At 41.7% G+C, this 17,195-nt stretch overlaps 1 protein-coding gene, 1 long non-coding RNA gene and 1 other non-coding gene across 3 annotated transcripts; 2 read left to right on the top strand and 1 right to left on the bottom strand.

Moving 5' to 3' along the window:
* Window positions 1-3,230: 3,230 nt before the first annotated feature.
* SLD2 (Fatty acid/sphingolipid desaturase) lies at window positions 3,231-5,497 on the top strand. Its single transcript, XM_089612048.1, has one exon. It carries the CDS (start codon window positions 3,547-3,549, stop codon window positions 4,912-4,914), a length of 1,368 nt encoding a protein of 455 aa, XP_089468174.1. The 5' UTR covers window positions 3,231-3,546; the 3' UTR covers window positions 4,915-5,497.
* A 2,808-nt stretch (window positions 5,498-8,305) lies between these two features.
* LOC149400431 (uncharacterized) lies at window positions 8,306-10,364 on the bottom strand. The gene is made up of 3 exons (XR_016296757.1): window positions 10,294-10,364; window positions 9,816-9,911; window positions 8,306-8,759 (listed from the first exon to the last, which is right to left on the bottom strand). It is a non-coding gene; the product is annotated as an uncharacterized LOC149400431 (long non-coding RNA).
* A 5,106-nt stretch (window positions 10,365-15,470) lies between these two features.
* On the top strand, window positions 15,471-15,620 carry LOC149400430 (small nucleolar RNA snoR145). Its single transcript, XR_016296847.1, has one exon. It is a non-coding gene; the product is annotated as a small nucleolar RNA snoR145 (small nucleolar RNA).
* The last annotated feature ends 1,575 nt before the right edge of the window (window positions 15,621-17,195 follow it).

Raw genomic sequence — 17,195 nt, 5'->3', positions numbered from 1 at the left:
CGCCGACTCAGGTACATCCTTCACCTCATTTATCCTCTTCACACACAGCACAAAACACACAGCCACCCATCACACCCTCACCTAGCCAAGACAGTCCCTCTTCTTCCCAACACTCTCACTCACAACCTACTATTATTGAGCAACCAACTGCGGTTTTAGACTCACCACTAGCTCAGCCAGTGGCTCATAATCAACACCATATGGTTACACGTGGCAAGGCTGGAATCCGGAAGCCCAAAATCTATGCTACAACAGTGTCTACTAACGTGGTTGATTTATTTGAAACAGAGCCACGTACCATTGACGAAGCACTCGAGTCTCCACATTGGAAAGCAACCATGCTTGAGGAACTTGACGCTCTCGACAAGAACAAAACGTGGTCGATTGCCAAACCTCCGCCGGACAGGAAAATCGTGGGGTGCAAATGGGTGTACAAGGTGAAACGCCACTCCACCAGGAAAGTGTCTCAGTACAAAGCACGCCTTGTCGCAAAAGGCTTTCACCAAGTGACGGGATTCGACTATACCGATACTTTCTCACCGGTGGTCAAACCTGCAACTATTCGAGTGGTTCTTAGCATAGCTCTTGCTCGGGGCTGGAAAATAAATCAATTGGATGTAAATAACGCTTTTCTCAACGGTGAGCTTACGGAGGAAGTTTACATGGAGCAGCCACCAGGGTTCGAAGTCTCATCATCGTTGCCTCGAGTATGCAGGTTTCACAAAGCTATATACGGGCTTAAACAAGCCCCGCGAGCTTGGTATGAAAAGCTTAGTACCACACTTGCTCAACTCGGTTTTCACGGCTCTAAAGCGGATACATCCCTTTTTGTTCGTTTCACTAAAATGTCATCTATATATTTACTCGTATATGTAGATGACATTATTGTCACCGGCAGCAGCAACACGAAGATTGAGAATGTGATAACTCTTCTTGATCGTGTCTTCTCACTAAAAGACTTGGGGCAGCTCAGTTATTTTCTTGGCGTCGAAGTGCAGACTTGCAACAACGGTCTCCATATGTCTCAACAGCGTTATATCACTGATCTTCTTGCTCGCACCAATATGCTTGAAGCAAGTCCAAATCTGACTCCCATGATCAGTGGCCTTCGTCTTTCAGCACACAACGGGGATCCAATTGAAGATGTCACCTTATATCAGAGTGTGGTTGGCGCTCTGCAATACGCCACAATCACAAGGCCGGAAATTAGCTTCAGCGTAAATAAAGTAAGCCAATTTATGCATTCCCCGCTTCAGCCACATTGGAAAGCTGTGAAACGCATACTGAGGTATCTCCGAGGAACTCTACATCATGGTCTGTTTCTGCAGAAGCCCAACTCACTCAACATCATTGGGTTCTCGGACTCGGATTGGGCTACGGACATTGACGATCGCCGGTCTACAAGCGGATTGTGCATCTTTTTGGGTCAAAATTTGATCACTTGGAGTTCCAAGAAGCAGCCAACAGTCTCTAGATCATCCACAGAAGCTGAGTACCGCAACCTCGCCACAACTACAACTGAAATACTCTGGCTTCAGTCTCTTCTCAGCGAACTTCGAATTTGCACGCCTCACAAGCCGATTATCTGGTGTGATAATCTCAGCACCGTTCTACTGTCTGCAAATCCGATTCAGAATGCTCGCACCAAACATATGGAGCTCGACCTCTTCTTTGTCCGCGAGAAGGTGCAGGAAAAATCTCTTGATCTGCGTCATGTCCCAGCTCAAGACCAGATCGCGGATATCCTGACCAAGCCACTCTCACATTCCTTTTTTAGCCGACTGCGAAACAAATTGGGGGTTCAACCCAAGAGGGAGCTCGATTTCAAGGGGAATGTTAAGATATCAGAAGAAATGACATGAATCAATGAGTAAAACGACTATGTTGATGTCTGTCGTTTTACTCTCCCAACAATACCCTTGATATTTACCTTCAGAGAGTTCTAGACTTTGGTGACGTGTCTATCTCAGCAGACCAGCGATATTTTCTGGTACAATTCATATCAGACCGTTGCTCATATGAGGACAAACTCTAGGACGATTGGCAGCTATTATACAACTTTTATTTATGCCTTTTACACCTTAATTTATGGTATTACCTAGTGTATAAAAAAGGATAGCCTACAGTGTAAAGTGTGTAAGACTGATTGAATACAATACAGATTATTTCTCATTTATGGAATTCTCTCTTTATTGATTTATTCATACATATGATATTTTATCGCGTGGTATTTGAAATATTGTGATATACGGCAGTAATAAAACGGTTGTACATAAAGCAACATGGTTTTTACGCGTATTATTTTAGTGGCACTTTAGATTTTGTGATATACCAACGAGATATTGTGGTACGACAATATTTTAATCCTTGAGATTAAGTGCCTTGAGTCCTTTCGTACATACAAATACTTTTAATTATCAAATTATATTATAGCATTATACTTTAAGATTATTGCATTAAACTTTAATTTAATCAATGCGATGTATTCCAAATTGTATCTGAAATTTGAAAAAGGTCAATAAAATCATATACAGTTGCAAACGTTTCAAAAGCTTTTTTTTATTATTTTTGGAAAAACATTTCAAAAGCCTTAATAGATAATGAAACATGCTGATGAAATCTCACATTCCGAGTCAATTTATAAAATTAATTTTAAATTTTATAATTTACCGTCTTTAAATTTGTATTTTTGAAAAATTATCCCTTTTAAATTTTATTACTACTTGTGGTACTTCATATAATTTAGTTGATAATTTCATGAGTTCAATCTCATACTCTTCAAAAAAATAAAATAAAAAATAAATAAATCGTTGCTACCTCCACGCATCCGAATATATCGGAATCATTATTTCAAATAAATGTAATACACATGTAGTTATTTCCGTAAGTAACCACTATGTCACTAAAATCATCGATCAAACTCAATTTGTTAGCCAACTCTACGTCATCTAAGTTCGAGATGTCTCTTTCATTTTTTTCGATCGATAAAGAAATAAAGAAGTTATTTGACAGCACAAACAACTTTAGTCTTAACTTTATATAATAAAAAAAGAGATAATCAAGACAATTTTAAGCCCAAAGGGGTGATCTTAAATCAACGGCAGCAAGAGCAAAATATCCCATTTTAAGGTATCGGTTGTGTGACCACCAGGTAACTTTAGAATTCCCCTTTATTCTCTCACTTGGAAGTTCAATAAGATATATTATTCTCCTCTTCTCAAATCGCATATCCGCGTGCATAGCTGTTCGTTTTGTTTCTCCTCTCCCACACACTAAAACCCCTCTCCACCGCTTGTTCTGTTTCCACGTCCTTTTTTTCTTTCATCATTCTTTCCCATTCCCTTCCTAAATACACAATATATAACTCAATAAATAAAATACGAAATAGAGGCGAAACAGATCCAAAATCCCTCAAATCGCATTCTCGTCGCTTAACGGGATTGTCGTTTTGAAGGAAGGAAAAAAAAAAGGTTTTTGGATTGGTTCCGATTTCGCATTCTCAGAGTAAACCCTAGTTTTGTGGTTCCCAATCTCTTCTTCTCAACAATGGGGTCCCTCGAGAACGTCGACGGTGACAATCGGAAGTACATTACGAGCGAAGATCTGAAATCTCACAACAAGCCAGGAGATCTCTGGATCTCCATCCAGGGAAAAGTCTACAATGTATCCGACTGGGTTAAAGGCCATCCCGGCGGCGAAATCCCTCTCCGGAACCTCGCCGGAGAAGAAGTCACCGACGCTTTCATCGCCTACCATCCCCGCACAGCCTGGGCTCGCCTGGACCGATTCTTCACCGGCTACTACCTCCGCGACTTCAAGGTCTCCGAGATCTCGAAGGACTACAGAAAGCTCGCCGGCGAGCTCCACAAGGCCGGAACGTTCGAGAAGAAAGGCCACATCATAATGTACACCATGATCGCCGTCGCCGCGATGCTCGCCCTGGTGTTCTACGGCGTCGCGAGGTCGGAGAGCGTGCTCGTCCACCTCCTCTGCGCGGCGGTGCTCGGAATGGCGTGGATCCAGAGCGCCTACGTCGGCCACGATTCCGGCCACTACCAGATCATGCCGACGAAGGCCACGACCAGAGTCGCCCAACTCCTCGCCGGAAACTGCATCACCGGAATAAGCATGGCGTGGTGGAAGTGGACTCACAACGCCCACCACATCGCCTGCAACAGCCTGGACAACGACCCCGATCTCCAGCACATCCCGGTCTTCGCGGTCTCCTCGGAGTTTTTCCAATCGATCACCTCGAAATTCTACGGCCGAAAACTCACCTTCGACTCGGTCTCCCGATTCCTGGTGAGCTACCAGCACTTCACGTACTACCCGGTGATGTGCGTGGGAAGGATAAACCTCTTCATCCAGACCCTGATCCTGCTAGCCTCGCCGCACCGCCGGGTCCCGGACCGAGCCCTGAACATCGCCGGAATCCTGATCTTCTGGACGTGGTTTCCCTACCTGGTCTCGCTCCTCCCGAGCTGGGGAGAGAGGTTCGCGTTCGTGTTCGTGAGCTTCGCGGTGACGGCGATCCAGCACGTGCAGTTCACGCTGAACCACTTCTCGGCGGACGTGTATTTGGGGCTGCCAAACGGCAACGACTGGTTCGAGAAGCAGGCGAGCGGGACCATCGACATCTCGTGCCCGTCGTGGATGGACTGGTTCTTCGGGGGGCTTCAGTTTCAGCTCGAGCACCATCTCTTCCCTCGCCTCCCGCGCGGCCAGCTCCGCAGAATCTCGCCGGTCATTCGAGACCTCTGCAAGAAGCACGGCTTGCCTTACCGGAGCCTCTCCTTCTGGGGAGCCAATGTGTCCACTCTGAGGACGCTCAAGACCGCCGCGCTTCAGGCCAGGGATTTGTCCAACCCCGTCCCAAAGAATCTCGTCTGGGAAGCCGTCAACACCCATGGCTGATTCGGGCATATATTTTTCTTTTTTTTTGTTTTTATTTCTTTGCTTATTTATGATGATTATTATTGCTTTTTTTTTTTTCCCTTGCTTTCTTTGTTGAAGGCGATACTACTATGATGATCATGAGCACGACCGGTCATCTCTTTTTAATAGAATGGACTTTTTTTTCTTTAGGCTTATTTATTTATTTATTTATTTTGTTCTTTGAATTTGAATTTTGTAGAGGGAGGGAGGTTACTGATCATTGAGATGGAGATCAAGAACAATTATTATTTTTTTTTTAAAAAAATGGCTGTTTTGGAGTTGTTTTTTTTTTTTTTTTTTTTTTTTTTTTTATTGTATGTCCAACTCCAATGGCTCTAGTCTAGTTAGTTCCCCAGGAGGACCCTTCCCCAGTATTTGTTGCTGTAGTTTCCTTCTTCTTGTTGAATAGTTAAATTTGATCTGTGTAGAGATAAAGGTAAATGATCTTATAATTATTTAAATTATTGTATAGAATATGTAATTTTTAATTTTTTTTTGGGCGACGTTGCTTCTTTCTTGCTGTTTGATTTGGAGTTTATATAAATTGCCTGTCTTTGTCGTATGACTGTTGAGGATGCTGAGAAGAATATTCTGAAATTGGCAGGTTAATATATTCAAGCGGTTCAAATTTTCAAATGCAATACTCGTACCCTTTTTAGCAATACATATCATGGAGATGTAAACTCTGTTTGCCTTGTTGGTCGAAAAGGCAAATTTCAAAGCATCCTCTGCTCATAGAAAAAAATTAGTGAATCACAACCAGGCCATAAATTTAATAAGATATCAGAAATAAATGTGCTATAAAAGATATTGGATTCGTTCTAGATTAATTTTATGATCATACTTCGTTAGCGTTAGAGTACGTTGAGATAGAATAGTCACGGTAGAGAAATCGTCAAAACTCTTGAACGTTGGTGTTGATGACATTACTTAGGTTGCAAGTGTTTGCCAATTTTAGCTTGCTTAATAAAATAACCCTAAAAATAATGGTCCTTGTTAAGTTGCCAAAAATGTAGTTTCGAGAAAAGTAGAACATTTCGGGCATGTTTGGTAAGCAACTCAAAAACTGTTTTTTAGTTTTTGAGTTGAAAAAATTGAAAACAAAAATTGAAATCATGTTTGGTAAAGTGTTTTCGGAAAAAAATTTCAAAAAATTTTGAAGTTGTTTTGGAAAAAAGTAAAGAAAACAGAAAACAAATAAAATGTGTTTTTGAAAAAAAAATTTCTTCTCTTCTCTCCTCTTTCTCCTTATCTTCTCTTTTCATTCTTTCAAAAACAAAAATGAAAACTATACCAAACACTTTTTTCAGTTTTTTCACTTTCTCAAAAACAAAAATGAAAACTGTACCAAACAACTTTTAGAAAACAACTACAAAACAGTTTTTCAATACAACTACAGAAATTAGAAAACAGAAAACAAAAAACTTTTTGAGTTAACTACGGAACATAACCTTCCACATCCCAAACCATTTTTTCCACTCTGTTTTGTCTTGGGTTTGACTTTGACCTTTGGTTGGATTACAATTTGCTCCACTGAAAATGGATCTTTTCGGTGTTTTTGTGAAGGTGTTGATCTGACAGCCGTGAAAAAATGACTAGGTAAAAAAAAAAAAAAAAAAAACCCACGAGTATGAAGGAATAAGATTTTTAAAAAGAAATTGACCCTATTTTGAAATTAATGACACGGTCTATTTTCGCCAAGTTGGCCTCTGGGGAGATATTTAAATAGCTTGACCACTAAATAAATAGATATGTGCTTGTGCGTATGTGGCTAAGAATTGATCAATCTTAGATGACTTGGCAAAACATGACTCATGAGTCACATGTCATAACCAGGCCACTACCCTTTGGTGTAAACACATACCACCTCTGGCATAGTCTTCTTGGCAAGATCTGGTTATTTAAAATGAGATACTATTTGCATAAATTTCAGATACAATATATGTTATAATGAATGCACCGTATCACCATTTAAGTTCAACTGGAAAAATGAAAATCCTAATATTGAAAATAATTAAACTTACCAACTCTTTCAATTAAAAGTAAAAGATTGAAATGAGGAAATAGAGTAAAGATACTTGTTGACGTGAGAAATCACACAAAAGCAGTCACGACAACTTAAATAAGTAGATAGGTCGATTTAGATTTAGGACTGTGCATCAAATCTCCGTTGCAAGATCAAATAGAAAAACTGAATCAATTTTATATATTGGTAAAAATTAACTAAAAGAAAGAACTAAATGCAAAGTGAGTTCGGGGCCGTTTATTAAAATCACTGAAAATAATACAACGATTTGAATTGGGAGATGGTTGATGTCGATTTTTGGATCGATCAACAATCACAGATATTAAAATGCTAATATATGATATATATTTTATCGAGATTCCGAAAGACGTCGTATAAGAAACTATTTAAAGATGAATGGCAATACTAAAAGGAAATTATTAATAGGCTTTATTGATCACGACAACGAATTACAATAGGGCGAAGTGACGAAGTCTTATAGGCGAATTCAACATTGAGAACAATAATACTGAAAAAATGATTGGAAGATAAATTCTGAACTTGTGGCGCAAATACACATCTGATCCCCTATTTATAGACGAGGCGAGACTCCTTCGTTGAAGACATGTGTTGCCTGATCCGTTTCACACTGTCGGGGTTGAATTGGTCCTAGACCCTGTCTTCGTGGCGCGATTTCCCTTTGACTGACCGATTCTTCTGGTCAGGATGACGTGGTCGAACTGGAAGGTGTGACTAGGTCGGGGCCGATCTGGAACATATCTGATCTTAGGCCGACTTGTCGAAGTCGAACTGGGCCCAAGACTGATATGCGGTCTGTCCTACAAAAATGGTAATGGGCTAGGTCTGAATTGAAGCCCAATATGAGATAATATTTTTTAGAGTAGATTTTTAACCCCCACAGTTAGCCCCCGAATATTTTGAAAATATTCCGAATTTTTCGAAATATTGGAGCGAAGTTATTCTAGGGTTACGGAAAATCAGCGATTTCGACGAATACTGCGGACGCGTGGCATGTTACCGTTTGTCCACGTAAGACGTAGTCGAAGGGTTGGGAAAGCGGTTATATTATTTTATTCGTATTTATTCCTCTTTTTCTCGGAATTCGGTTTAATATAAAAGCTTATAAATAAGTGAAATTCAAAAAGACTTCTTATTTACTTATAACTTTCAGCGAACTCGGCATAGAAAGGTAACTTTTATTTTCTCTTCCTTCGCACAAAAGATTAATTTTATCTCTAAAGTTTTAAACTCTTTTAAAGACTTCGACTTTTGGCATTTCAGTTCGACTGTCGATGTCACGACCCGCAGGACACCCGTCGCCCTCGGAACGCGACCTTTCTCGTAACATTTTCATAACCATTTATATTTTCAAACGAAATGAACATAAAACATTTTCAAACGTCATTTACAAAACGTTTATTGAACGACAGCGGAAATAAATTTAATTTACATATAAGGAATAACAAAGGTTTCTAGAGCTAGTCCGCTAAAAACCGGTAAAATTTTTCGCTTTTAAAAGGGTTACAAAAATGCGGACTACCCTAGCTTGCTATCCATAAGCACATGCCCATAATCGTGCTAACCGAGTTTCAAAACGTAAAAAGAGTTTCGGGCCGATTATCTAAACGTTATTATATAATAAAAGTTATTCCAAAAGCTATATAAAACTTTCACGAGCATACAAGCTCGGTTTTCAAAAACCTGATACCCATTTCCCAAAAAGACATTTCCTATGCCACAGGTCGTCATGAGATCTACCTTGACTAGCACTCCTGCTTCGCCTGAGCTTTTCCTTTATCTACAAGGAGAGGGATTTAAGGGGTGAGTCACACCGACTCAGCAAGCAGGATATCTAACCTAGCACTACATGAGATGCATGGTTGCAGATGATAAAATGCAGATGACAGCAGGTGATAGATTCAGAAGAATAAAGAAGTTCCATCATACAATCAGGATAACAAAAATATCATTCAATCAACATAGACATATTCAGTTTTAGAACCCCGTTCTAGAACAATCAAACACATAATCATATAGGAATCCGGCTAACAACCGTCTTCCTAGAAACTCATCCATCTCGCTCATACCGGCGCCTTACATCAGTGGACTGGCCAATCAACACTTCAGTCCGTAGCCGTTCATGAGAGATGAGTAAACCATTCTGAGAACTTGAGCCTAGCCCTCAGAAGGCCGAAGTTTTAACGTCTGGGATCCACTAGCACATGTAGGAGGGCCTTAGCGCGCGTTTGGTAGAGGGAATCAAACCCTCACCAATCCCTGGTCGATCCAGGGTTCATATTTCCTTCAGGACAGGTAAGCCACCCATCGACTTCCCATTAAAGGACCTTCGGGAATGCCACTCGCTACATTGCCGACAAGAGTTCGTTATGTTTTACAGGAGCTGTCTACAGCCTACCTGTCTATCTTATTACATGAGGAGATCTTATCGGGATAAAGCCCGTCATCAACATTATTAATTTCACTGTATGGCTCTTTAAGTATTTTAGAAGGAGTAGTCGACAGCTGTGAGGCTGGACTTTCTCCTAGAACAGTTCCTCTCGGGATTGAATCCGAAGGACACCGTCTTTCCTCCTCCTGTTGTCCTCTCATCAGGACGAAGGGGTAAAACCTATTACAGAAGCTCAACATAACTTTAAAGGCTTCAAGGTTCTTATCCCGCTAACCGTTTAACCCTATCATTTTATTATCTTATTAGTTAGTGGCCGAAGCCTTATTCGGTCATCTTGTCTAACTGAGGGTTTCTCTTTGTTTTAGGATTAAACGAAGAAACATAAACAATTACTCTACTAGGCACCATTCCCCTTTTGGCGCCTCAAACTTAAATCCCACTTACCCGGAATAGTTCGTCGGAGAACTCGATGAATTCCGGAGGACACTTTGCTTTACACGCTTCCCGAGACCTTTAGCACGTCCTGGAGCGTCGAGAGAACTAGAATCCGAAGTTGAAACTTCGTTAGTTACTGGATTTGAAACTACTTGAAAAGATAAGGTTCGTTGTCGGGATTAGATTCGAGTCGGTTCGGAATTCGAGAATTTAATTCATTATTCTCCGGTTTTTCGGAAGTCAAACTTATTCAAGACTCGCGTATTTTCGTATCGAGAACAATACGAAATAAAATCCAATAACATGCTTATGAGTCTCAAATAAATTGATCCGAATAAAAAGTAACCGAGAATTCCAAAGCGAATCAAATCAATTTCTTAAACGTTGTTAAATAAATAATCATAAATTATTTATTTAAATACGCGAAATACATCACATTAATCAAATCCAAGAGTATTTAAACGCGAGACGCGATTAAAAGACTCACGAGTTAATCGAGCTTTAATTTCGATAACTCTTTTTCTTAGAATCTTCAAAACCGGCCTCGTCGCCTCCGCCTCGTTGTACCTGGATCCTTTTAATTTTATTCTCTTTTCGAGAGATGGAAAAATATAACGAGGAAATTAATCCACTAATTTCCTTTCGAACTCCTTTCACGTTGGAATTAGTTTAAGGTCGTTAAAATATATTTTCACTTTCACCATCCTTAAATCCGTGAAAATATTCTAAAATATTATCGACCTTAATATTCTTAATTTTCCATTCTCGATTGTTTCCTCATTCATTCGAGAAATTCCTTAATATTATTTCCTTCGTTCTCAAGCACTTAAATTTATTCCAACATTCAAGGGCTTTCAAAAATCTCTTTCCTTATATTCGGATTATCAAAACTCACCATTTCCTTATTGTGAATTCTTATAATTCATTCAACACGGAGAGAGAAGAAAATTTCCTTTATTTATTGATAAGAGGAAATTTTTACAGAAGCTGACGTGTACAAAAGTCGGGTCTCACAGTCGAACTCTACATTTCCTTCTATTTTCTTTGACTTCGCTTCGATTTGTTAGACTAACTCAAGGTTTTTTCTTCCAGTTTGCCTTGCAATCTTTATTATCCTCAAATCTTTTGAAGTTCTTCAAACATTTTTCTATAAAAAAAAAAAGACGAAAAAATGTCTTCTTCGGAAATTCCTCCGTCGGGATCCAACCCTTCGAATGTTGAAGATATATGTCTGCCATCATCTGTCAAGAGTTCCGATCTCGCCCTTTTTCGCCGAAAATATCAGATTCCGTCCGAGATAGGGCTTATTCTTCCTCCCCCTTATGCGACAGCGAAGACCATCCTTGACGATCGATGTTGCATGTACGAAGTTTGGTTGGATAAGTGTGGACTACGGTTCCCGATCCCCTCTCTTCTTTTTTATTATGTCGAAGCCCTGGGACTGACGCTTCCTCAGATGTGTCCGAACTTCGTCCGGATGGTTCTGGGTTTGATGGTTGTGGCCCACGAGCAAGGCGTTGATCTCGACGTGATGGACCTAGTCCGTTTATGCGTCATGAAGGCGAACTCTAAGCATGACCCAAAATGCTTCTATCTTTCGAAGGCGGCGGGCAAATGGGTGATCTCGGCCCTTCCTTCGAAGGACAAGTATTGGGGTCGTCGATATTTTTACTTTACCGTCAATGAGCACTCTCTCGGGGACTGAGCTCCTCGATTCAGGTCGAGATGGGCGAGCTCTCCGAGTAGGCCAATTAATTTCGCAACTGTCTTTATTCGCTTACAGGGATCGAAGTGATTTACTTGTTCATGATATTTTTCTATAATCGTTTCTCAGGAAAAATCAGGGCACCATCGAGTCCTCAGTTCGTCGAAAAGCTCGAGCTTCTGCAAGACGGACGCGATGAGTGGCCTTCTTTTACTGGAGAGAGATTCACTTCGGCTGGACTTTGGCCGACCTCCTCTGCAACCTTTGAAGGTTCGTGTTCTTTATCATTTTTATGTTTATATGTATATTTTATTATTTATTTATCTCTTTTTTTTCTGAAAAAGTTGTCGGAGACAACATGAACTCCAACGTTTTTGCTCGCGACACGAGGCGTCAAAAGAAATATGTTGCCGGGGTCTCTTCCTCGTCCACCACGTCGCCGGTTCCTTCTCAGGAACCCGAAGTCGAGATCATCGGGACTCGAAATCCCAGTGATATCCCGGTCGTCGATGTTGAGGACGACGTGGTTCCGGAGGACTCTGAGGCCACTCGGGGTGATCAAGCCCCTGATTCTGCTCCGGTCGCACTGGACGGAGAGGCGGAGAAGTCGGGCGACCCCTCCAGCGGACCCAGAAAAAGGAAGGACCCGGAGAGGAAGAGGGTGAGGGTGAACCTTCTGGAGACGAGGGGAAGAATAAGAGGAAGAAGAAGAAGAACTCTGATGGAGGCAGGGTGTCCACACCGGCATCCACGGTCGGGGTGGCCAAATCAGTGCCTTCATCTACAGCGGACAAGGGGAAATCCTCGTCTACTGCGGCTCGGGCGGCCCAGGAAAGGAGGAGGCCAGTTTTGGGCGAGGGGAGTCTGGTGGAGACTCATTCGAGCGGGGCGGGCGCGGTGAAATCTGTGAATGAGGTGGGTTCTACTTCGAAGCCGAAGAAGAAGTACAACATCCACTTCAGGTACCACCGCGACACCCTGCTCTGCGACGATTTGTACTCGTCCGCCGGGCTCCTTAGGCAGCTTACTGTCGACGTCTTGCCGCTGCCCAAGATCCTATGCTCATCGAGGCGGACTGGTATCTCAAAGGGAAAAAGAGGAAATTGGCTCATAAATATGTGATATTCTATAGAAGAGGAAACTACATTATTGAAGGTGAGACCTCTCCTATAAATAGGAGCCTCATTCAACACTTTTCATTCATTCCAAAGTTTTAGAGATTTGAGAGACTCTCTCTCTAGACCTTGGCCGATCCTCTCTCTCTCTCTATTCAATTTCGTTTTATTGTTTTGGCACCTAGGTCCTCATTTGACCTAGAGTTTAGCTCTGCGACTTCAAGACTCGTTCTTAAGTCGTAGTGTTTAAAAGTGCCCACTCACTGATTCCTTTTATTTCGAGTGATTCAGTGATATAAATCATCGTGGTTGCTCGAGTTATCGAGGAAATAAAGAGAGACGTGCTGGGAGGAGACGAGCGTTGCAACTTTCCAAAAGCTTCTCAAAGTTCAAGCTTCAAGAAAGGTTAGTAAACTTCTTAGCTCATAATAGTTTTTATTTATATGTACTTGCTCTTTGTCTAGGTCAGTAAAAAAATGTTTTTACTTGAAAAGAAAATTTTTAAAATTCCGCCGCTTTGCGAAGCGTTAAACTTTTTCTTAAACCCTAGATCAATTCCAACAAAATATGCAAAAAAAGACACGAATGCAATTTAGACTCATTTGTGATACAAATGAAATAATGTGCTGTTATTGTGACATTAACAGCAAATTCCACTAGAGAGATTTGCATCAAAGTCACAAACTCGGCTCCAAATTGCAAATGAGTCACGACGAAAAAAGGTGTTGCATAGATGTCATTTTGGTAAAAAAAAAAGGACAAAAATACCCTTACGTAGATTTCAAAGTATATTCGCAGTCAAATATTTCGAAAAAAAGTAGACTCACAAAAGAAATTACAAAGAGTAGACTCGCAGTCAAATATTTCGAAAAAAATAGACTCACAGAACAAATTACAAAAAGTAGACTCGCAGTCAAATATTTCAAAAAAATAAGTAGACTCCTTCACAAATACAAATACATCAACACAGATTCCTTCGTCCTCTTCTTCCCCGATTCCTTCACGATCTGGCTCCCGAGCCTTGCCGTCGACCACAGCCCCGACGGCCTCGCATTCTCGTCGCCGTCGCCGATGGTCTCCGCCGAAACTAGGCTTTTCCTCGCTGACGACGCCGATCAGAGAATCCTCTTCTCTAAAGTCTCGATTCATTCTCGATCTGCCTCCTGAGCCTCGCCGTCGACCACAGTCCTGACGGCCTCGCGTTCTCGTCGCCGTCACTGGTGGTCTCCGCCGGAACCAGTCTCTTCCTCGCCGACGACGACGATCGGAGAATCCTCTTCTCCAAACTCCCGATTCATTCTCGATCTGCCTCCCGAGCCTCGCCGTCGACCACAGCCCCGACGGCCTCGCGTTCTCGTCGCCGTCGCCTGTGGTCTCCGCCGGAACCAGCCTCTTCCTCGCCGACGACGACGATCGGAGAATCCTCTTCTCCAAACTCCTGATTCCTTCTCGATCCGCCTCCCGAACCTCGCCGTCGACCACAGCCTCGACGCCCTCGCGTTCTCATCGCTGTCGCCGGTGGTCTCCGTCGGAACCAGCCTCTTCTTTGCGGCGGCGGAGGAAGATGAGAAAGGGGAGAGAGAGTTGGCGAGCTTCTTCTTGTCGGATCTGACTAGGGAGTTTGAGAGAGATTGATTTTATTATAAGAGGGTAATTTAGACTTTCTATAGGTGACACAAATGCAAATAAGTGATACGGATGCAATTTTAGCAAATAAGTGACACAAATGCAAGGAATGGTTGAAGTTGTGACTTCAGCCGCAAATGCCACTTGTTCGAATGCAGAGGTCAACATATCTGCCCGGGTGGCAATACAAGAGAAGGTGGGGCTGAAGACAAACGACATAAGCAAAGGAAACGACTTCCCATTTCAACGTGAAGAAGTACTAACAGTGCTATGCGTTTTGCTACAGAAACTTGTCAAGACCGTCAGATTGAAGTTCATCGTGTGGCCATGAGCAACTCGGGTCAGATTTGGAATGGGTCAGGTTGGAGAGGCGCATAAGAGAGTAAACCCTAGTTGCTTGGGTTATAACTCTCATTGCCCCTTTATATCGATTGTCAGAGCTTCTCTCACTAAGCCTCTCAGCCAACGAAAATCCAACTCAGTAACTGAATCCCTACCCTTGCCAGAGATACAAACCCGACGTATTTTTCTTGCTAGTGGTCTTTATGACTCTGAGATTGAGTCTAAACGAGATTGGGGTTTGCTCTATTTTTTGGGGGTTTTCGGATATGTTGTTGTTTTGAGTTGTATTGTTCGTTTCGGTAACTGTATTGGGATTATCGACCACGATACATTTCTTGTGTCTCGTTTACGTTTCTGCACTTTTATTTCTCTGTCATTCAATCCACTGCTTGTTATATCTTGTTTCTGTGATTGTTTGGTTTGATTCCGGTTCAATTTGAGTAGTAGAGAAATCTTTAGGGCTGTTTTGATGGTTGTCTTTGTGATTAAAAGAAAATAGAGTAGGATTCGTTTCGATTCCGTGTTTTTTTATTTATCATTTTATTTGAATCAGTAGAGATGCGATGAAGAATACTATTTAATTGAAATTCGTCGATTGGTTTTCATCAATATGAGAACATCAATATTTCGGTTCGTATTCCCTGAGCATCGTCGCCACTTTGTTGTCTTTCTTTTTGCTTTCAAATAATCTGAAACGAGGGACCTATGGAAGAAGCGCTATACAACAATGCGCTTTTGGCCAAGTTTGCCTTCGGAGATTATTCAATTCGAAAACCAGATCGCCGAATCTCATGCCATAAAGCTGTTTTCGGTTTTTTTTCTATATTCTTAGATCTATATTTCGAACATTAAATAAATAGTTAGAAGAATTTTTGAACGCGAAGGTCCCAGCGGAGAGGCGGTAATTCTTGATCATTGAGGCCTCTCTAACATCAAATATTAAACCTTCGCAAATTAAAGAGCCATATCGTAGGATGACCAGAATGCTCTGTTTCTGGATCATCTGGAACCCTTGGCTACATTTCAATAACATGACTAAATACTGTTTTCCGATGTGAATCATCACTAATATGCTTTGAGGCTAGTATACAGTTAATGGCACAGAGGAGACTAATTTCTATTCCGGAGTCCGTATGATTTCGGGAAACGGAACTTGTCTGTAATAATAGAACTTTAAAAGCGATATGATTCCAGTCTTAAAACTATTAACTGAAACAATGGAACTCTGAAGGTGGCAGTTGATTTACTTGCGACGTTGGACAAATTCTTGGTTTGAATGCGAAGAATGGGTTATAATCATTTATACCTAGACGAACCAATGTCGCTGCTAGTTTGGTAGAATACTATTGCCCGGGAGGCTTAGTGATGAAGTTCGTTGAAAAAAATAAATAAATAAATAAAAAATGAACCTCACATGTAACCGTGGTTCAACGGTAGCGGGATGAGACGGAATCTCTGCTACCGTTAGGAACAATAATGGGAGCGGGACTCCCGTTATTGCTATTGGGATGGGACGGGAATCCCCGGATGTTAATTTTTTTTTATTTATTTTTTTTAATTTTGGCCGTTGGATAAAAAAAAAATAGCCGTTGAAAATTGTTACCGTTTAAATTATAGTCGTTGTAATTTCGGTCGTCTTTTTTTTTTTACCCATTAATTTCTAAAATCTATAAATACCTCACATTTCATTCATTTTTTTCACACATTTCTCTCAAACTCTCAAATTCTCTCAATCTCAATATCAAATACTCTCATACTCGGCCAATTTTAATCTCTAATATTCTTTACCGCTTTCAATTTTTCATGGCATCCTCATCCCACAAACGATGAGGTCGAAGGGGAAGAGTTTCTCGAGGTGAACGAATGCACCGTTTTGAAGAAAATTGGTTGCACTTGTCTCAAAACGCCCTCGACCTAAACACCCAATACTCTTTCGATCCAAATTATGTTGCTCTTACTTTCGGCCATTCGGAATTCACCGAAATTTCAAATACCCAACTGCCATACTACAATCAAATGGATCCCGAACAAGCCTATCAAGCTCAAATTCCGCCATCCGAAGTGGCTTACAGGGCCGGCCATGGGCTAAGGCGAGCTAGGCCTGGGCCTAGGGCCCCGAAATTGGATGGGCCCCAATTTTTTTTTTTTTTTTTTTTTTTTTTCTATTTAATGAACGAGCAGGGCAGGGCAGAAGCTCCACAACCCAAACGAACTTCTTCTCCCCTAACGACGCCGCCCAAACGAACTAGTTCTCCTCCGCGAACTTCTCCTCCGCTCACGACGCCACCCAAACGAACGACTGAGCTTCTCCTCCGTTAACGACGCCACCCAAACGAACGAGCTTCTCCTCCGCCTCCGCGCGACCCAAGCGAACGACAACGAGCCTCAGCGCCATCTCCTCCGCTCCGCGCGCGCGTCAAGTGAAGTGAGCACCGCATCCAGGCCTGACCGCATCACCGAGCGTCCGAGTCCGATCGAATCAAGGTGAGGAATTAGAAATTTCTGGTTTGATTTTCTGCTGATTTGAGCGTAGGTTAGGTATTTGATTTTCTGCTGATTTGAGCGTAGGTTAAGTATTCGATTGAATCGATCCCCTGGTTT

This window comes from Urtica dioica, chromosome 4, assembly GCF_054948205.1.
Source record: "Urtica dioica subsp. dioica isolate 48M chromosome 4, U.dioica_male_clone48M_v1_H2, whole genome shotgun sequence".
In the NCBI taxonomy this organism is placed as follows: Eukaryota; Viridiplantae; Streptophyta; class Magnoliopsida; order Rosales; family Urticaceae; genus Urtica; species Urtica dioica.
This window is presented reverse-complemented; position numbering and strand designations above follow the sequence as displayed.

Excerpts from the sequence above, each read along its gene's own strand:
- SLD2 (XM_089612048.1), top strand. The coding sequence starts at position 3,547 with ATGGGGTCCCTCGAGAACGTCGACGGTGACAATCGGAAGTACATTACG.